General features: G+C 47.0%; 2 protein-coding genes across 18 annotated transcripts in view; one reads left to right on the top strand and one right to left on the bottom strand.

Moving 5' to 3' along the window:
* Window positions 1-2,762: 2,762 nt before the first annotated feature.
* Window positions 2,763-3,890, top strand: LOC126987697 (cuticle protein AMP1A-like). Its single transcript, XM_050844839.1, has 3 exons — window positions 2,763-2,884; window positions 3,240-3,469; window positions 3,595-3,890. The coding sequence occupies exons 1-3, from the start codon at window positions 2,876-2,878 to the stop codon at window positions 3,806-3,808; spliced, it is 453 nt and encodes a 150-aa protein (XP_050700796.1). The 5' UTR covers window positions 2,763-2,875; the 3' UTR covers window positions 3,809-3,890.
* Window positions 3,891-5,374: 1,484 nt separating this feature from the next.
* The window catches only part of LOC126987698 (cuticle protein AMP1A-like), a 49,620-nt gene continuing 32,327 nt past the window's right edge, over window positions 5,375-22,667 (bottom strand). For 2 of the 17 annotated variants that reach the window (XM_050844873.1, XM_050844870.1), the window contains exons 2-3: window positions 16,436-16,662; window positions 16,019-16,308 (exon numbers count right to left, since the gene is read on the bottom strand). In XM_050844873.1, coding sequence (XP_050700830.1) covers window positions 16,110-16,308; window positions 16,436-16,662 — 426 coding nt within the window. In that variant the 3' untranslated portion in view covers window positions 16,019-16,109. Of the gene's footprint in view, window positions 5,668-5,789; window positions 6,026-6,214; window positions 6,303-8,232; window positions 8,523-8,658; window positions 8,895-9,083; window positions 9,176-11,454; window positions 11,745-11,867; window positions 12,104-12,289; window positions 12,443-16,018; window positions 16,309-16,435; window positions 16,663-16,852; window positions 17,015-20,566; window positions 20,602-22,667 lie in introns of those variants that run through there. The other 15 variants (XM_050844875.1, XM_050844847.1, XM_050844854.1 and 12 more) reach the window with 15 other exon arrangements.

Genomic DNA, 22,667 nt, shown 5'->3' with positions numbered 1-22,667 from the left:
TAAACGAGCGCCTTGCCCGCTAAACACCCTTATTTACGCGCGCATGATTAATCAGAGACCCGAGGAGCCGGTATTGACGCTTTCGGCTCACACAACTATTTCCAAGGGCCGCAAAGGAGATAGGTCGGGTTCTCAAGAGGGTTTTTTAACGTTCACGGTGCAGAGGCCTTGTCAAGCTATCACTTTCTTCTTCTTTGACAGTGTTATGGAGGAGGAGGAGGAGGAGGAGGAGGAGGAGGAGGGGGGAAGGTAAATAATATGTAGAAAAGGTGTTGGTCAAAGGAGGAGGAGAAGGAGGACACTAGGCTCATAAAACTACCTATGGAAATGCCTTCAACGTCTTCGAAAGGGTTATTAAATGTAGGTGTGTATTGTGTAAGCACCGAAACGTTTGAAAGTAAGGGACCCGAGCGTTCAGGACCTGCGCGCGCTGCCATCACTCAAGACACAGATTTGCATGTTCATCTCAGAAGGATCATGTGCAAGCTGTACTACTACGCCTTATGAGTAGGTATTGTGCAATCCTCTCTCTCACTCACACACTCACACACACACACACACACACACACACACACACACACAGCAAGCGCAACAAATGGAGCTCGCCGATACATAAACATTATTAACCGATCAGCGGCTGTGTGTGTGAGGGATGGCCTGTCACTCCTGCCTTGTATGGGCCGACGGGATCAGGAGAAGGGTGGGGCAGAAGGGCGGGAGAAGGGCTGGCTCGTTCGGTCGGTGTGCCCCTCGGTAGCTTGACGAAAACGGTGCTGAGAGTGCATGCTGATCCGTGGTAAAGAGTATTGGTATTGGGGCTGTCTGCAATGGTGATGGTTGTGATAATGAGGAGAAAAATCATGGGGAGGCGGTGGCCGAGTGGTCAGCGTGATGGCGTGGTGAGCCTGGGGACCTAAGTTCGACTCCCACCGATGCGCGTTGACAATTTCCAACCATCGCTGAGTGACGGAAGATTACCCACATGCTGCCCAGATCTTCAATTAACCCTAACTTCAGCGACTTCGGTCAAATGGAGCACCGGGGGGACAGCATGGGCCAGGCAAGTCAATACATCACGGCAGCCACTATAAATAAAATTCGCTTGCGCCACTAACGGGCTGGGGTCGTCTAAGAGACCCCTCAAGAAAGTCTACCGGCGCTTCAGGCAGCATCTAAAATAAATTATAAAAAAACTGAAAGGCGAGAGACGGGTAGGGGCAAAAAGAGAATAATAGACAGAGCCGATAAAAGTAATCCTAGTTTTTGGAGTACGGTTAGGGAAGGGTAAGACCGTTTTGGGGTTAAACATAAACTATTAAAAAAGTTTGGGGTTAAAAATAGACAAAGAAAGAAAAACACCTTGAATGTGGAAGTGAATGGATGTTGCAACTTACCCCACCCCCATCTCTCTCTCTCTCTCTCTCTCTCTCTCTCTCTCTCTCTCTCTCTCTCTTTCCCTCTCTCTCGCCTCACTCCGTCACTGCCTGCTGTTCCCACCTAACCGGCATGTCAACCTCCAGAGAGACGCTTGCTCATCGCCCTCAATATACCTCAAGAAACTGGTCTTTTTCTCCACGAACTCATTTTATTCAATAGTTTTTCAGGTACCGATTGACTTACTTGAATATGAATTACTTGGAGAGTCTGGGTATGACTTTTTGAGGCCACTGAATTCCCAGCACTTATATATGTACGATTTGGGGATGACGGGGGTTGGGAAGGCAGGCGAAGTAGCTATGGCAGAGACACACCACTTAAAAAAAAAAGAATCGAGAAAAAAGAGAGTTAAAAAAGTATAAAAAATATTAAAGAATGAAAAAAAAAGAAGAGAGAGAGAAAAAGTAATGGAAAAGAGAGAAAAGGGAAAGAAAGACCGAAAGAAAGAGAGATGAGAAAATTAAATGAAGAAAGAGGGAGAAAAGAGTATAGAGAAAAGATAATAAGAGAAAAGAAAGAAAACAGACAACAAAGTGAGAGAAGAGAAAAGGAAAGAAAGAAATATGAAAAAAAGGTAGAAAAGTAACATGAAAGAGAATAAGGAGATGGAGAATGAGAGAAAAAAAGAAAAGAGGCAGAAAATAAAATAAGAGAAAAGAGGAAACGAAGAACGAGAGAAAGAAAAAAAGAAGAGAGAGAATAAAAAGATAAAGAGAATGAGAGAAAACGAAAGAAAAGAGACAGAAAAAGTAAAAAAGAAAATGAGAAAAATTTGTGAAGGAAAGAAATAAAGATAAAAAAAGGTCAGAAAAGTAACATAGAAGAGAATAATAAAAAGATAGAGATTGAGTGAAAAAGAAAAAAAAGAACGAGAGAAAAAAAAGAGCAGAAAAGTCATAATAATAGAGAGAACGGCGAGACTGGCAGTTGCTCAAAGTCATAACAAGAAGAATATTGTCTTTATTGCTTATAGTGAGTCATCGCAAAAATACAAATACATCCTCGTGCGCATCCATCAACCTCACGATGTTATCCAAAGAGATGTTATCGGGGAAGAGTTCATGAGGAGTCAGAACATCTCTCCACGAAAGAGCAACTTATCTCTCTCTCTCTCTCTCTGATGCTAATGAGTGACACCGTTCTAACACACACACACACACACACACACACACACACACACACACACACACACACACACACACATTATGGTGTACGAACATGCTAAGTGAGTGCCAGGAATGACGTAAGTGGTCACAGCCCCCAGCCGGCAGGTGTGGTCAGGCGAGGCGGGGCCAACCCTCGTGAAGGTCAGGGTCGAGCCGCCGCCTGGCCGCCAGTCGGTGGGTTCAGCGGAAAGGGAAGGTGCCGCTGCTACGCCGACCTATAAAAGCCAAGCCCGCCGAGGACCCGACACCAGTTTCTTCCAAGAACTCTCAACATGAAGTTTGTAAGTGTTCTCGGCTAAGACCTCCTCGTCCCTTCTCATTCCCACTACGTACACACATACACACACACACACACACACACACACACACACACACACACACACACACACACACAGAAATCACCTATCCCAAAAAGAAAATTAGAAAACAAAATTCCATTGTAATTTAAATGCTGCTGTAGATAAATATCAAATTGACAAACTATAGCTACATGTAATTATATTTCGAACACATGTTGCACATGGTGACGACCTGTGAGCCGACAGGCGCTGGAACTAATAAAAAGATAGATATATAGATAGATAGAGGGAGAAAATGTAGGGTTTCCTAAATATAATATCTCATTTCCATTTTCAGGTGATCCTCGCCGCCCTGGCCGCCGTGGCCCTCGCCGCCCCCAGGCCCGACAAGCCCTATGGTGCCTCCGCCGAGAGCGCCGAGTTCATCCCCATCCTGAAGGACGAGCGTGTCCAGGAGGACGACGGCAGGTACAACCTGGACGTGGAGACCGGCAACGGCATCTTCCTCTCCCAGTCCGGCTCCCCCGACGGCCCCGACGGTTCCGTTGTCAAGTCCGGAGTCTACTCGTGAGTCACGCCTTAGCACAGTTACACCCTATGAAAAATTTCACAGCTGAACACCGCCATGTTGGGGCGGGAATGGATTAATCAGTGTTATAATTGTACCTTTGACTAACACACTCTTCCCACAGCTACACCGCCCCTGACGGCACACCCGTCGTAGTCAAGTTCGTCGCCGACGGTAACGGCTACCAGCCCGAGTCTGACCTGCTGCCCGTGGCCCCCGCCTTCCCCCACCCCATCCCCCAGTTCGTGCTGGACCAGATCGCTAAGGCCGCCGAGGAGGACGCCGCCCGCGCCCGCGGTGACTTTGACTCCTCCGAGGAGGGTTACAGATACGATTAGATTGTATAATCTGAATGTTAAACGGCATGTGCTCTTCCGATGTATTTATTTATTTATTTTATAAATAAATAGTGATATTATACTTTGCTTTTGAATGTTGTAGAATTACCGACCTATTACGTTACTTAAAAAATATAAATGACAGCTTATATATATTTTTTCATCTTGTTAATGTGAGAGAACAGTTGTAAGTGTTGCATCAGGGGCTCAGATGGCGATGTTTTCATTCCTCGTTGTTTATTAAATCTTTTCCACGGTCTGCTGAAATGACGATACACAACGATTTAATGTCGATGCAATCATTGTAAGAGATTTTTTTCTACTTGTTGCTTTCATTTTATGCAGAATCGTAGTTTTGCTGTGTCACACTTCTGCTCTCCACAACATTGTGGTAGGAAGATATTTCCGCGGTACTTGAGAGAGGTAACACGAGAGAGGGATTCCTGTCAGAAGTCGAATCTATAATGTTCGTCTGTACAACGGAAACTGATTATGAATCTCGATTGCGAGGCCACAAATGAGCATCAATACGCTATTAACCTGTGAGAGGGGACGGTAGAAGGCTTTCCAGCGCTTGCTCCTCGCCAGGCGGTGGCCGAATGGTCAGCGTGCGGGCGTGGTGAGCCCGTGGACATAGGTTCGAGTCCCACCGAAACACGCTGATTTTTCAACCATAGCCAAGTGTCGGAAGATTCCCCACATGCTGCCCAGATGTGTGTGTGTGTGTGTGTGTGTGTGTGTGTAAGGAAGTTCTATTTTCAATCCTTTTGCTATTGCTCAAGTGAAATACTCCATACCAGTTAACAAGGCCGAACCGTAACTGTAACTGTAACTGTAACTCTCTCTCTCTCTCTCTCATATATTTTTAGAATTAATAATCCTTTAAATCTTCAAGACGTGGGCATAGACAGACGCTCAATCCCTCAGCATCACTGGGAGCTAAGAGCCGTTTGAATAAGCAATGGAACAGGAAGAAAACTGACAACCAAAATTAAATGTTAACCTCAAACTGATGACAAACGAAGAAATGCCAACAATGCAACGGATAAGTTAAAAGAAGATAGGTTGGTTCGGGAAGCTCAATCATAAACAGGAAAGTAAAAAACAACAACAAAAATGTCAAAGTAGAGGGAAAAAAGTATGAAAATCAGAGAAACAAAAACCAGTATAAATGTGTGTGTGTGTGTGTGTGTGTGTGTGTGTGTGTGTGTGTGTGTGTGTGTGTGTGTGTGTGTGTGTGTGTGTGTGTGTGTGTGTGTGTGTGTGTGTGTGCGTGCGTGCGTGCGTGTGTGTGTGTGTGTGTGTGTGTGTGTGTGTGTGTGTTCACTACGTTTTAGCGGCTCACTAAGAATGAATGAAAAAGTAACGTAAAAAGTGGTATGTGAAAAAGAAGCATTCAAACGATTAATGAAGTACTTATGAAATATGTTCCAGCATCAACTAAATAAACTAAAAGAGAAAGGGATGGAAATGGAAGTCGATGCTGAAGGTAAGTGAGACTAAGCTAAGAGTGACGAATACAGGGATGTGATGTACAAGTAAAAATTATTCGCAAATGAAATACAATTTAAAAGGTTGACATTTATTTTAATTACAAAATAAATAGATCAATAAATACATCTAGACGGATCACAACACAGCGCAGAGAAGAGGATGCACTTTAGGCGTAGCTGTAGCCCTCCTCGGAGGAGTCGCGGGCGGCGTCCTCGGCGGCGGCCTTAGCGATCTGGTCCAGCACGAACTGGGGGATGGGGTGGGGGAAGGCGGGGGCCACGGGCAGCAGGTCAGACTGGGGCTGGTAGCCGTTGGCGTCGGCGACGAACTTGACCTCGACGGGTGTGCCGTCAGGGGCGGTGTAGCTGTGGGAAGAGTGTGTTAGTCAAAGGTACAATTATAACACTGATTAATCTATTCCCGCCCAACATGGCGGTGTTCAGCTGTGACATTATTCAAAGGCGTAACTGTGTGAGGCGTGACTCACGAGTAGACTCCGGACTTGACCACGGCGCCGTCGGGGCCGTCGGGGGAGCCGGACTGGGAGAGGAAGATGCCGTTGCCGGTCTCGATATCCAGGTTGTACCTGCCGTCGTCCTCCTGGACACGCTCGTCCTTCAAGATGGGGATGAACTCGGCGCTCTCGGCAGAGAAGGAGCCGTAGGTAGGCTTGTCAGGCCTTGGGGCGGCGAGGGCCACGGCGGCCAGGGCGGCGAGGATCACCTGGAAATCAAACAATTCATGCTTTGTCAGCCGTATGAACTTCATGATATACTGAGAACAAACAAAAAGGAAATACTCTTCACAGAAACAAAACTAAATATGTAAATCATCATGCCATGACCGATGTCTCTCAGCAGCAAAGAACACTTTCATTTATCAACAATCAGCAGCGCCGGAGCGAACACTCACAAACTTCATGGTTGATGTGCCGGTGAGGTACTGGTGCCGGAGCCTTCGTCAGACGGGCTTTTATAGCGGCGCGTAATGAGGCTGCTGGTCGGGGCTTTGGGGAGGGGCGCTCATCGGCTCCTCGCAGCCTTGACCTTCTGAAAGTTCTCGGGTCTCGTAGCATTTCTGGGTCAGGAGCATTGAAGTAACTGCTCTAATTTTCTTTCCTCATATGTCGTGTTGCTGGCCGCGGCAACGGGATAGCGGATAAAAAAAAAACTTTATCGATGTTAATGTCAAAGCGCGAAGATTGACCACATTTTCTTGTGAAACTCGTCAAACTTATTCGAAATAGTATCAACGGCACTCCTATGAAATAACTGTCATACTCGTAACTTCTTGAAGGCAAACGTTATAAAAATTATTTTCTATATATTATGGTCTTGCTTCCGTGGCCTTGAGTTACACGACGCTGTACCACAAAATGCGTTCCCTCGGACAGAGAGTGGCGCCAACTGGTCGTGAGTTTGTCGGATATTTTTGGTGTACGGGGAATGTTTTGTTCGCTGGTCAACTTAGAGGAGAGGACAGCATGTAACCTGCTCCAGAGCCATTGTTGTATAGCTCGATATGTGACACACACACACACACACACACACACACACACACACACACACACACACACACACACGTTAAGTTTGCAATCAATAGATATTAGAAGGGCAAGGAACATGAACGTGTATTGAAGAAGGAATGATGCAGAAAGAATGTAAAAAAGTTCGGCTTTCCCAGTACGTGTAGATTTATTGGTAAATGTTGCAGTCTGGACATAGAAAATGTTAAACCTTTGATCATCAATAATTCGAAACAAAGTTGGACGAAAGAAGATATGGAGACGGAGCAACAGAAGTCTAGGTCGAATCCTCTGTATCACAACTAGGTAAAGACACACGTCATATATCACGGCCGCCACTATAAATAAAATTCGCCTGCGCCACTAACGGCCCGGAGTCGCCCAATCACGACAGTCTATCGCTGCTATCAGGCAGCACAAAAAAGTATCTTTGCTGGTTTGGTAGGAGATGCTGGTAGGAAGGAGAAAGATCTTCATTATAAAATTTTCATAAATTTCATAATTGAACACATAAAGGCTTTTCTTATAGAACCATAATATATTTCAAACCTAAGAAATGCAGAAGTTACTCACATAGACTGAATGGAAGGAACTTTTAAACATGGAAGTATAATGATACGTCTTGTATATTTAAGAAGGTTGTAGGAAAAAAAAGCTTTCAGATATTATTAGCAGTTTCCTATCCTCAATAATTAACCAATGTCCAGAAAGTAAGAGCTGGTGACACAAATAACGAAACACTTGAACGCCAGACTCCTTGGTACATGAGTTTGGTCAGCCTGTCATGAAGCAATGCCTTGGCACAGTTTCAGTGTACGTGTCCCTTCAGTAAAGAGAACGGGGCAACTCAAGACACACACAGTAAAACACTAAAGGTCATAAGAGGTTTGGTGGCATCACTTGGAAGGTCATATATTTCCCGGCCACTGTGCTGAACGGGGTGACGGATGGGGACAGGACATCAAGGCTCGAATTGATCTTTTTTTTTTTTTCGGTTTCGCCTATAGCGCCGGTAGGCTTGCTTGGAGGGTCCTGATGGTATAGCCCAGCCCGTTGTGGCGCGGGCAAGTGTTTATAGTGGCACCATCTTGCATTGGCAAGAGCTCATCTTTGATCTAGAATCTAGAGTCCGAGTCGATAGGTGGTCTTCTGCACAGCATGTGGGTAATCTTAGGCCACTCGGCGGTGACTGAAAAATCCCAGCTTGTGGCACTGGGTGGGGCGCGATCCCGTGTCATTCTGGACGCGGCGCCGTCACGCTATCCACTCAGCCACCGCCTACCCTATATGAGGTCAGTTTTCAGGTGACGTTTATGACATGTCGACCCTTGTTAAACAGTATTTCTGCTTCAAATCCTTGTGTATAGAAGAGAAAATGCCGGGTGAGATTTGTTGATGAAAACCATTTATGAAGACTGATATTTTAATTACAAAATAAATAGATAAATAAATACATCGAGACGGATCACAACACAGCGCAGAGAAGAGGATGCACTTTAGGCGTAGCTGTAGCCCTCCTCGGAGGAGTCGCGGGCGGCGTCCTCGGCGGCGGCGAAGGCAATCTGGTCCAGCACGAACTGGGGGATGGGGTGGGGGAAGGCGGGGGCCACGGGCAGCAGGTCAGACTGGGGCTGGTAGCCGTTGGCGTCGGCGACGAACTTGACCTCGACGGGTGTGCCGTCAGGGGCGGTGTAGCTGTGGGAAGAGTGTGTTAGTCAAAGGTACAATTATAACACTGATTAATCCATTCCCGTCCAACATGGAAACATGGAAATACAGGCATAGCTGTGTTCAGCTGTTCAAAGGCGTAACTGTGTGAGGCGTGACTCACGAGTAGACTCCAGACTTGACCACGGCGCCGTCGGGACCGTCGGGGGAGCCGGACTGGGAGAGGAAGATGCCGTTGCCGGTCTCCACGTCCAGGTTGTACCTGCCGTCGTCCTCCTGGACACGCTCGTCCTTCAGGATGGGGATGAACTCGGCGCTCTCGGCGGAGAAGGAGCCGTAGGTAGGCTTGTCAGGCCTTGGGGCGGCGAGGGCCACGGCGGCCAGGGCGGCGAGGATCACCTGGAAATCAAACAATTCATGCTTTGTCAGCCGTATGAGCTTCGTGATATACTGAGAACAAACAAAAAGGAAATACTCTTCACAGAAACAAAACTAAATATGTAAATCATCATGCCATGACCGATGTCTCTCAGCAGCAAAGAACACTTTCATTTATCAACAATCAGCAGCGCCGGAGCGAACACTCACAAACTTCATGGTTGATGTGCCGGTGAGGTACTGGTGCCGGAGCCTTCGTCAGACGGGCTTTTATAGCGGCGCGTAACGAGGCTGCTGGTCGAGGCTTTGGGGAGGGACGCTCATCGGCTCCTCGTAGCCTTGACCTTCTCAAGGTTCTCGCTGCCTTTCTGGGTCAGTGCATTAGATCTGATGCACCATTTTTTAGCCTCACATCTGTCGTATTACACGTTACAAAAGCGGGGCAGGTTATAAAAATAGAATACCCAGGGAAACGTCATAGCGCGAATTTTGACAATACTTTTTGTATACTACCATACCTTTTTATTTTTGTAAATACTCTCAGCAGTACATCGTTGTCAGAAATCCTCCTTGAAATTAAATTTATAAATGATAAGTTACCATCCCTATGACACACACACACACACACACACACACACACACACACACACACACACACACACACACACACACACACACACACACACACACACACACACACACACACACACACACACACACACACACACACACACACACACACACACACACACACACACACACACACACACACACACACACACACACACACACACACACACACACACACACACACACACACACACACACACACACACACACACACACACACACACACATACACACAGACACACACAAAAAAGGGAATTTTTACACTAAGAGATGTCATGTTTAAGAAATGGGCAAGTATGGAGAAGAACACACACCCAGACGTGTGTATAATATAGAGGGAGAGACACTCAGCAAAGCAAAAGATGAAAGACCATAAAGGAATACATGGATAACAAGAACTTGCTCCAGAAAAGCATACGAATAAGATAAATGGAGAATGTCGTGTTGCTGACCATTCTATTTTTTTTTTTGCAGCAAGGGAGGCGGCTCAAGGGCAGGAGGATACCATCAACAACAACAAATAGAGCCCACTAGTAGCTGCTCTGAACAAAAGTAGAAAGAACGCGAGGCCTAAAGAGCGTAAATATGGAGATTATAAGACCGTTGATAACCAAAAAATCAACATTATTATATGCGGCCGTGGTGTGGTTACCTCATCTGAAGGGACGCACACACAAGGCGCAAAGAGTAGCAACAAAAATAACACCGATCTTAAGAGAACTGCATTATCATGAGAAACCGCGCACACAGTAGTTGCTTACACTGCAGGAAAGAAGAAACACAGAGGGGACCTAATTATTCAAACTCTCAAGGAGCCACCGGCATGCATACAAGGGGGGCTAGCTGGTGCTGGATATTAGAAGGGCGAGGAACATGAACGTATAAGGAAGGAATGATGCAGAAGGGAGCTAAAGATGATCGGCTTTCTCAGCAGGTGTAGAAATGTTGAAACATGTGTTAGTCTGGAGGAGGAGAGTGTTGAGCCTATGGACATCGATAAATTCAAAGCAAAGTTAGACGAAAGAAAATATGGAGACTGTACAACAAAAGCTTACGTTAAATCCTGTATATTTTAACTAGGTAAATACATAAGTCATTTATCGCGTCATATATCACGGCAGCCACTATCAATAATATGCCCATGCGCCAATAGCGGACTAGGATCGCCCAAGGGCCCCCTCAACACAGCTTACCGGCGCTATAGACAAAAAAGTGTCTGCGTTTTGATCGGAGATTGTGGTAGACAGAAGGTTTAGCAATATATTTTTTTCATTAATATCATTAATGAACACATAAAGGCTCTTCGCATAGAACCATAATACTTTTTAACATAAAAAAATGCATGAGGTACTCCAATAGATGTAAGGAAGAAGAAGGAGTTTTTTAAACATGAAAGTATAATGATACATCTTGTTTATTTAGGATTTTTAGAGTAAAATAAATCTTCCGGATATTATTATCAGTTAGCTGTCCTCGGTAATTAACAAATGTACAGCAAGGTGAGTAAGTCAAGGGCTGGTGATGCCCCGGACGACACAAGTGGACGCCAGATTCCACAGTTCATGAGTTTGGTCAGACTGTCTTGAAGCACTACCTTGGTACGGCGTCAAAATATCTGTCGCTTCAGTAAAGAAACGCCAGTACTTATGAACTGACTGACGCCATCACGATCCAGAGCCTGACACAGCCGGACAACTCAAGACACACAATAAAACACAAAAGGTCACGAGAGGCTTGGAGGCGTTACTTGGAATTAGCTCATAAATTTCCCTGCCACTGTCCTGTACGGGATGATGGATGGAGGGCGGCAGTTCAAGGCTTGAATTGGTCTAAGGTCAGTTTTCGAGTGTCCCTTATGATATGTCGAACTGTGCTGCAGAGCATTTCTGCTTTAAATTGTTACTTAAAGATAGAAGTGAAAATGCCGGGTGAGATTTGTTGATGAAAACCATTTATGATGAATGATATTTTATTTACAAAATAAATAGATCAATAAATACATCGAGACGGATCACAACACAGCGCAGAGAAGAGGATGCACTTTAGGCGTAGCTGTAGCCCTCCTCGGAGGAGTCGCGGGCGGCGTCCTCGGCGGCGGCGAAGGCGATCTGGTCCAGCACGAACTGGGGGATGGGGTGGGGGAAGGCGGGGGCCACGGGCAGCAGGTCAGACTGGGGCTGGTAGCCGTTGGCGTCGGCGACGAACTTGACCTCGACGGGTGTGCCATCAGGGGCGGTGTAGCTGTGGGAAGAGTGTGTTAGTCAAAGGTACAATTATAACACTGATTAATCCATTCCCGCCCCAACATGGCGGTGTTCAGCTGTGACATTGTTCAAAGGCGCAACTGTGTGAGGCGTGACTCACGAGTAGACTCCGGACTTGATCACGGCGCCGTCGGGGCCGTCGGGGGAGCCGGACTGGGAGAGGAAGATGCCGTTGCCGGTCTCGATATCCAGGTTGTACCTGCCGTCGTCCTCCTGGACACGCTCGTCCTTCAAGATGGGGATGAACTCGGCGCTCTCGGCGGAGAAGGAGCCGTAGGTAGGCTTGTCAGGCCTTGGGGCGGCGAGGGCCACGGCGGCCAGGGCGGCGAGGATCACCTGGAATTAAACAGTTCATGGTTTCATAACCGCATGAACTTCGCAATATTCTGACAACAAACAAAAAAGAAACACCTCACAGAAACAAATCAAACCATGCAAATTATCATGCCATGACCGATGTCTCTCAGCAGCAAAGAACACTCTCAATGATTAACAATCAGCAGCGCCGGAGCGAACACTCACAAACTTCATGGTTGATGTGCCGGTGAGGTACTGGTGCCGGAGCCTTCGTCAGACGGGCTTTTATAGCGGCGCGTAACGAGGCTGCTGGTCTGGGCTTTAGGGAGGGACGATCATCGGCTCCTCGCAGCCTTGACCTTCTGAAAGTTCTCGGGTCTCGTAGCATTTCTGGGTCAGGTGAATAGGAGTAGCTGGTCTAATATTTTTTCCTCAAATGTCGTGTTGCTGGCCGCAGCAGCGGGATAACTGGCAAAAAAATATCGATGTAAATGTGAAAGTGTGAATACTGACCGCATTTTTTTGTGAAACTCGTCAAACTTACTCGAAATAGTATCAACGGCACTCCTATAAAATAACTGTCATACTGTCAACTTCTTGAAGGCAAATGTATTCAGAATTCATTTTTATATATTATGATCTTGCTTCCTTGACCCTGATCTACACGACGCTGTACCACTAAATGCGTTCCCTTGGACAGAGAGAGTGGCGCTAACTGGTCGTGAGTTTGTCGGATATTTTTCGTGTACGGGGAATGTTTTGTTCGCTGGTCAACTCTAAGGAAAACACAGCATACAACCTGTTCTAGATCCACTGTTACAGTAGATAACTTGATAGGTGAGCGCACACACACACACACACACACACACACACACACACACACACACACACACACACACACACACACACACACACACACACACACACACACACACACACACACACACACACACACACACACAAACAAACAAACACCCACCAACACACACACACACACACACACACACACACACACACACACACACACACACACGGGTAGGCGGTGGCCGAACTGGTAGCGTACTGGGCCCTCTTTCACCGCGTGATGGACGACGCGGGTTCGAATCCCCACGCTACCACTCGGATTTTTCAGTCACCGCCGAGTGGCTTAAAACTACCCACATGCTGTCCTGAAGACCACCCATCAACCCGGACTCTAGAGGAAGCCGTCCAATGAATCAAGAACGAGTTCCGGGGGGCAGCATGAGCCAATGCAAGATGGCGCCACTATAAACACTCGCCTGCGCCAGAACGGGCTGGGCCGACCATCAGGCCCCACCTGGAAGAAGCCTTGGGCCGACCAACAGGCCCCACCGGGAAGATGCCTACCGGCGCAATAGGCAACAACGTAAAACACACACACACACACACACACACCACTCCGTGGTGCAACTAGCAGAGCGGTGCGGTGCCAGGCTTCACGGTCTGACAGGGCAGCGGTTCGAGCCCGCTCAGGGCGGATTCTTTCTTTTGACTAGGAGTGGTTACTGTCCCCCATGAGCAAGGGGGATGGGGTGTGTGGTGTGTGTGGTCCTGCCACTACACCCATAGATCGACGATAAAGAGCACTTGCTCATGTAGGGAGGGTACCTGCTGACGATTATGAGTCCAACACGTGATCAGGTCGTGGTGTATTACACACAGAGAGACATACACAAGCGGTTTTTCATGCTAAGAGATGTCATGTTTCAGAAATGGACAAGTATGGAGCAGAATATTCCACACACAGACGGGTGTATAATATATAGAGAGAAACACTTAGCCAAGGAAAAGATGAAAGACCTTAAAGGGATATTGAGTAACAACAACTTGCTCCAGAAAAGCATATGAGAAAGATAACTTGAAAATGTCTTGGGTTGCTGCCAGCTAATAATAACGTATTTAACTACATGGCTGAGGAGATACTAAGAATGGTGATAATATGAATGGTAAGATCAAGATTATAATATGCAGCCGCGGTGTGGTTATAATTGCATTGCTATGTGAAACCGCACAACGGGAAATGACTACAGTGCAGGAAAATGAGAGAGAGAGAGAGAGAGAGAGAGAGAGAGAGAGAGAGAGAGAGAGAGAGAGAGAGAGAGAGAGAGAGAGAGAGAGAGAGAGAGAGAGAGAGAGAGAGAGAGAGAGAGAGAGAGAGAGAGAGAGAGAGAGAGAGAGAGAGAGAGAGAGAGAGAGAGAGAGAGAGAGAGAGAGAGAGAGAGAGAGAGAGAGAGAGAGAGAGAGAGAGAGAGAGAGAGAGAGAGAGAGAGAGAGAGAGAGAGAGAGAGAGAGAGAGAGAGAGAGAGAGAGAGAGAGAGAGAGAGAGAGAGAGAGAGAGAGAGAGAGAGAGAGAGAGAGAGAGAGAGAGAGAGAGAGAGAGAGAGAGAGAGAGAGAGAGAGAGAGAGAGAGGGGGGGGGGGTCGAGTGAGCCCCTGCCCCTGGCCTTCCAAGGAAAGGCACTGGCGTCCCAGGAAGAGGTGGATATTTTGGGGGTTACTGACGACAGGAAGCTAACCTTCAAATCCCACATCGAGCGACTCGCCAGAGAGGGCTCGGGGAAGCTTGACAGCAAGGGGCTCCAGATACTCTATAAGGCGCAAGTTCGTTCGTCCTTGGAGTACGCGTGCCTGGCGTGGGGAGGCGCGACTCACAAACACCTCGTCCTCCTCGACAAGGTACAGGGCCGCGCAGCGAGGCTGATCTGGGACAGCGGCAGCATGCAGCAGCATCCGGGACTCTGCAGCCTCCAGCACCGCCGTGACGTGGTGGGGCTCACGGTGATGTACAAAGTACATTATCAGCGGGTCTATCACCTCCAGGCTCTGAGGCAGCCCCTCTGGCGGGCCAAGGTAGCCACCAGGTCAGTCTCCCGAGTTCCCGCAGAGCTGCTGCAGCCCCGCTGCAGAACGTGGCATCACCAGAAGCAGTTCATCAACACCTATGCAACCTGGTGGAATGGACTGCTTGCCTCGCAGCAATGCCTGGAGAACATGACTGTGCAGCGCTTCAAGGAGCTGGTGAACGCGTGGGTGCCGTCATGAAATGCCCAGGCATCAGAGTTGGGCCTTCAGATAGGGAACACTAAACATGTTTCCTTTGGCCTGAAAACACTGTAACTGTGTGTAATGTGCACTACATTGATCTCTGTAATATAAACGTGTAATCTGTATAAATAAAAAGAGAGAGAGAGAGAGAGAGAGAGAGAGAGAGAGAGAGAGAGAGAGAGAGAGAGAGAGAGAGAGAGAGAGAGAGAGAGAGAGAGAGAGAGAGAGAGAGAGAGAGAGAGAGAGAGAGAGAGAGAGAGAGAGAGAGAGAGAGAGAGAGAGAGAGAGAGAGAGAGAGAGAGAGAGAGAGAGAAAGAAAATTTTTAAACATGGAAGTACAATGATTCGTCTTTTTCTTCTTTTTAAGAATGTTGCAGTTAAAAAATTTCGGATATTATTATCAGTTACCCGTTCCCAGCAATTAACCAATGTGCCCTAAGACTTGTAAGTATCGAGTTGGTGACGCCCCTCACGAGACTACTGAACACCAGATTCTACAATACATGAGTTCGATCAGGCTGTCTTGTAGCATTACTTTGGAACAGCCTCAATGTACGTATACCTTCAGTAGAGAAATACCAGTACTTATGGCACGACTGACGCCAGCACGACCCAGAGCCTGACATAGCTGGACAACTCAAGACACACAATAAAACACTGAAGGTCACGAGAGGCTTGGAGGCGTCACTTGGAATGTCGTAAATTTCCCTGCCACTGTCCTGTACGGGATGACGGATGGAGGGCGGCAGTTCAAGGCTTGAATTGGTCTAAGGTCAGTTTTCGAGTGTCCCTTATGATATGTCGAACTGTGCTGCAGAGCATTTCTGCTTTAAATTGTTACTTAAAGATAGAAGTGAAAATGCCGGGTGAGATTTGTTGATGAAAACCATTTATGATGAATGATATTTTATTTACAAAATAAATAGATCAATAAATACATCGAGACGGATCACAACACAGCGCAGAGAAGAGGATGCACTTTAGGCGTAGCTGTAGCCCTCCTCGGAGGAGTCGCGGGCGGCGTCCTCGGCGGCGGCGAAGGCGATCTGGTCCAGCACGAACTGGGGGATGGGGTGGGGGAAGGCGGGGGCCACGGGCAGCAGGTCAGACTGGGGCTGGTAGCCGTTGGCATCGGCGACGAACTTGACCTCGACGGGTGTGCCGTCAGGGGCGGTGTAGCTGTGGAAGGAAAGACAGTGTGTCAGCCGAGGCTCAGCTGCGATGACAGATGCACAAAACTTATTGCCAAGATTCGTCCGCCACTGCCGCCTAGCGAGCAGTGCGGCTGAGCTGAGGCGTGACTCACGAGTAGACTCCGGACTTGACCACGGCGCCGTCGGGGCCGTCGGGGGAGCCGGACTGGGAGAGGAAGATGCCGTTGCCGGTCTCGATGTCTAGGTTGTACCTGCCGTCGTCCTCCTGGACACGCTCGTCCTTCAGGATGGGGATGAACTCGGCGCTCTCGGCGGAGAAAGAGCCGTAGTCAGGCTTGGGGGCGGCGAGGGCCACGGCGGCCAGGGCGGCGAGGATCACCTGGAAATTAAACAATTCATGCTTCGTTAACCGTATGAACTTCATGATATATTGAGAACAAACAAAAATGAATTACTCTTCTTTTGAAACAAATTAAATAATGGAAATTATCATGTCATGACCGATGTCTCTCAGCAGCAAAGAACACTGTCATTAATTAACAATAAGCAACGCCGGAGCGAACACTCACAAACTTCATGGTTGATGTGCCGGTGAGGTACTGGTGCCGGAGCCTTCGTCAGACGGGCTTTTATAGCGGCGCGTAACGAGGCTGCTGGTCGAGGCTTTGGGAAGGGGCGCTCATCGACGGCTGGCGGCCCTGACCTTCTGAAGGTTCTCGGGTCTCGGAGCCTTTCTGGGTGAATGCATTAGATTTGTTGCAATTTTTTTTAGCCATACATCTGTAGTGTTACACATTGAAACATTGGGCCAACTAGAAATGGACAGGTAATAAACATACAATATGAATTAGCGTCACAGCGAGTTTTGACATATATCTATTTTGGAATTACCATCATCAGTACTTCTATGTCGGAAACATTTATTGAAAGGATTCTTATGAACGATTCATTACCACACACACACACACACACACACACACACACACGCACGCACGCACGCACGCACGCACGCACGCACGCACACACACACACACACACACACACACACACACACACACACACACACACACACACACACACACACACACACACACACACACACACACACACACACATACACACATACACACACATACACACACACACACATACACACATACACACACACACACACACACACACACACACACACACACACACACACACACACACACACACACACACACACACACACACACACACACACACACACACACACACACACACACACACACACACACACACACACACACACACACACACACACACACACACACACACACACACACACACACACACACACACACACACACACACACACACACACACACACACACACACACACACACACACACACACACACACACACACACACACACACACACACACACACACACACACACACACACACACACACACACACACACACACACACACACACACACACACACACACACACACACACACACACACACACACACACACACACACACACACACACACACACACACACACACACACACACACACACACACACACACACACACACACACACACACACACACACACACACACACACACACACACACACACACACACACACACACACACACACACACACACACACACACACACACACACACACACACACACACACACACACACACACACACTCGCACAGTTTAGAGACGCATGTTACAGAATGCTCACCACCAAGAAACTTGGCTACTGCAAACATACATATGACATTTTTTTCACAGTAAGGGAGGCAGATCAAAGACAAATGATAAAATTAAAAAAATAATTGTTCATTAACCCATCGGAAGAAAATGAGAAAGGTTTATCGAGATGGCAGGTAGTTAAACGTTGTTTCAGAAATGAGGAAATAGTTTTACTGAGGGTTTAAAAGACGAGCAAAAAACACTAAACAGTGTCCTGAACCACTGATGATAATCGGCGTTCAACAAACAGCGTGTGAGACAGTAATGAAGGTCACCCCAAGCCACCATTGCCACAACTGACAAGGTGTTGATTTAAACAGCAGCACTGCACAATCTTTACTTAACCATGCCAAAGCATCGCTAGTATTCCTTGAGAGACGCTGCGGGACTGCACGGCCTGTGCTGGCCCACACACTTTTATTGCGACGCGGCTGTCCGTGCTGCTTGACGCACGCTGTGCTGCTGTTTTGAGCCGTTGCGGGGAAGCAAACTCTGGTCTCGCTCTCCCCATTTTCGTGCGACAATTTATATTTTCAAAAGCGGAATTCCGTGCAGAGCGGTGTATGAAAGATCTAGCAATATAAAGACCATTTTACGGCCTAAATAGCCCCAAGAGCCTGAGAGGAATGTACTCTACATGGACAATAAATGAAGCAAAAGTGATTCTTTATAATCATTATAATATATTAACGTATATAAACTAACAAATACGACGGAGTTTTAAAATAAAGCAAACGAAAAGTTTTTAAAGGAAATTATCAACGTCTAGCAGTCCACCCTGAAGCCCTACTGTTAGTTAGAGAGGTGTCTGTCGGCGGATAAATGTCTAAAAGCTTCCAGTATCGGGCCATCCTGAGGAATGGACTCCATGCGCCGGTGACAATCAAACAGCCGGTCGCAGACTGGCATATACCAAATGGGGTCAAGTCATGTCACGTATTTTTTGGTTCCAGTTTTTACAAGTTTTGCGCATAAAGGCTTTACAAAAGCAGCAGCATTTTCTCAGTAGCATCTTGCAACGAAAACTGCACCTGTACTCCCATAGATAGGTAAGGAAAGGATGGAAGCATTAATCACAAGAACAAACTTCTATCTATGGTTTTTTCAAGCGTTGATCTTCGGACATTTGTACCGAACACTATTAGCGTATGATCATCCTCAGCAATTGACTACTGTGCACCAAGAGTTACTAGAATGTACACTAGAATGTACTAGAATGTACTAGAATGTGTACATTCTAGTAACTCTTGGTGCACAGTTGTAAGCAAAGTGTGGGTGACACACGTGACGAAGCGACTGAACACAGGATCCCATGACTCTTGAGGTTGGTCACCCTGACTTGAAGCAATACAAAGGCACAGTTAAATATTTCCCTTCCAGCAGCATAAGTAATACTTTTATTTATACCTGACTGATACCGTCACGATCCAGAGCCTGACATAACAGGACAACTCCAAGACACACACAATAAAACACTAAAGAGGCTTGGAGGCGTCAGGTGGAAGGTCATGAATTTCCCTTCCACTGTCCTGTACGGGATGACGGATGGGGGGCGGGAATTAAGGCTCGTATTGGTATGAGGTCAGTTTTCAGGAGTCGTTTATGATAGTTCGACCCTTGCTGCACAGTATTTCTGCTTCAAATCCTTGTGTATACAAGAGAAAATGTCGGATGAGATTTGTTGATGGAAACCATTTATGAAGACTGATATTTTATTTACAAAATAAATAGATAAATAAATACATCGAGACGGATCACAACACAGCGCAGAGAAGAGGATGCACTTTAGGCGTAGCTGTAGCCCTCCTCGGAGGAGTCGCGGGCGGCGTCCTCGGCGGCGGCGAAGGCGATCTGGTCCAGCACGAACTGGGGGATGGGGTGGGGGAAGGCGGGGGCCACGGGCAGCAGGTCAGACTGGGGCTGGTAGCCGTTGGCGTCGGCGACGAACTTAACCTCGACGGGTGTGCCGTCAGGGGCGGTGTAGCTGTGGGAAGAGTGTGTTAGTCAAATGTACAATTATAAAACTGATTAATCCATTCCCGCCCAACATGGCGGTGTTCAGCTGTGACATTGTTCAAAGGCGTAACTGTGTGAGGCGTGACTCACGAGTAGACTCCGGACTTGACCACGGCGCCGTCGGGGCCGTCGGGGGAGCCGGACTGGGAGAGGAAGATGCCGTTACCGGTCTCCACGTCCAGGTTGTACCTGCCGTCGTCCTCCTGGACACGCTCGTCCTTCAGGATGGGGATGAACTCGGCGCTCTCGGCGGAAAAGGAGCCGTAGTCAGGCTTGGGGGCGGCGAGGGCCACGGCGGCCAGGGCGGCGAGGATCACCTGGAAATTAAGCAATTCATGCTTCGTTAACCGCATGAACTTCGTAATATACTGACAACAAACAAAACTGAAATACTTTTCTTTTGAAACAAATCAAATCATGCAAATTATCATGTCATGACCGATGTCTCTCAGCAGCAAAGAACACTGTCATTTATCAACAATCAGCAGCGCCGGAGCGAACACTCACAAACTTCATGGTTGATGTGCCGGTGAGGTACTGGTGCCGGACCCTTCGTCAGACGGGCTTTTATAGCGGCGGGTAACGAGGCTGCAGGTCGAGGCTTTGGGGAGGGGCGCTCATCGGCGCCTCGCAGCCTTGACCTTCTGAAGGTTTTCGGGTCTCGGAGCCTTTTTGGGTCAGTGCATTAGATCTGTTGCATCATTTTTTAGCGGCACATCTGTGGTGTTACACATTGCCAAAGCGGGGCAGGTAATAAAATACAATACCCAGATAAACGTCATGGAAGGAATTCTGAAAATATTTTCTGTATATTCCTATATATTTTTTTTCTTATAAATGCTATCAGAAATACATTGATGTCATAAATACTTCTTAAATTCAATCAGATAATGATTAATTACCATTCCTTGTACCTTGGACCCATACACACACACAGAGATCAAAACCTCCACGGTCACATGACCACCCCACCACACACACACACACACACACACACACACACACACACACACACACACACACACACACACACACACAGTCACACACATAAATTGGAGACACATGTTACTAAATGAACCCCATCAAGAGATTTTGGTGACTGCAAACATGATTTTGAAAAGCTAAATGTTCAGTGACTCATTGGAGAACAAAAAAGGAATATTTATCGAGAAAGCTGTTCAAGAAATTTGATAATTATTTTACCGACAATTTGAAAGATGAGCCAAAAAAACACCCATCCTGAAGCACTGAACAAACAGCGTCTAAGACAGTACTGAAGGTCAGCCCAAGCCATCAGTGCCACAGTTGACATGGCGTTGAGTAAAACAGCAACACTACTAATTTTTTTTCCTTACTCGTGCCAAAATCATCGCTAGTGTTTCTTGAGGCACGCTGGCGGTTTGCACAGCCTGTGTGGCGCGGCCAGACCTTTATAGTGGTGCGGCTGTCCGCGCTGCTGGACGCACGTGGGCTTTTATACCGGTGCCGTGGCAAGGACGTGAACTCGGGGCCCCGCGATCACCATTCTCGTGCGATAATTTTTGTTTACGAAGCAGAACACCGTAGGAACCGATGTTTGAAGGATCTAACAAAGCACAGGCCATCGGTTTAAGATCACAATAGCCTGAGCGGAATGTAATCTACATGTACAATATGAAGGGAGGGAGAGCGATTATTTTCGATCATTATAACATTTAATGATAAGCAAACCAACAAATAACGTTGAGTTTTAAAACAATTCAAACAAATACGTTTTAATGAAAATCAACATGAAGCAGCCCACCCTGAAGCCTTACTGATAGTTAAAGAGGTCTTGGTGAGCTGATAAACGTCGAAAAGTTTTCACTGTAGGCCCATTTTGAGGAATGAGTGACGCATTCGTCGATTACAATCAAAGAGTCGACCGCAGGCTGGCATATAATGGGTTAAAATATTGTCAGCAATATTTGGTTCCAGTTTTTATAAGTCTTGCACACAAATGATTTAAAAATACCACAGTATTTTCTATTTAGCATCTTTCAAAGAAAACTACACCTGTAATAAGCTACTCCCAAAGATAGATAACAAAAGGATGGAAGCGACAATCATAAGAATAAATTTATATCTCTTGTTTTTCAAGCGTTGCGCTTTGAACATTTGTTCCGAAAACTATTTGCGGATGACTATCCTCAATAATTAACAAAACAATGTACAGAAAGGGTTCTAAGTAAAGGTTCGTGACACACATAACGAAACAACTCAACGCTAGACTCCATAGTTGGTGAGTGTGGTCAGCCTGTCTTGACGCACTACTCTGGCACAGCCTCAATGTACGTGAACCTTCAGTAAAGAAATACCTGCACTTATGTCCTGACTGACGCCACGCCAGGACGATCCAGAGCCTGACATAACGGGACAACTTAGGAGACAAAAAATCATTAATAAAGGTCACGGGAAGCTTGGAGGCGTCACTTGAAATTTCTTAAACTTAACTTCCTCTGTATTATAAGCGATGATGGATAAAGGGTGGAAAATCAAGGGTTGAAATAGTCCAAAGTCAGTTTTCAAGTGTTCTTATGATAAGGTGGGCGGGGCGACGCGCCCCTCGGCGTATACCCCCATTCATTGA

The sequence above is a fragment of the Eriocheir sinensis genome, chromosome 66, assembly GCF_024679095.1.
Source record: "Eriocheir sinensis breed Jianghai 21 chromosome 66, ASM2467909v1, whole genome shotgun sequence".
In the NCBI taxonomy this organism is placed as follows: domain Eukaryota; kingdom Metazoa; phylum Arthropoda; class Malacostraca; order Decapoda; family Varunidae; genus Eriocheir; species Eriocheir sinensis.
The sequence above is the reverse complement of the archived record's forward strand: the minus strand, read 5'-3'. Positions and strand labels throughout refer to the sequence as shown.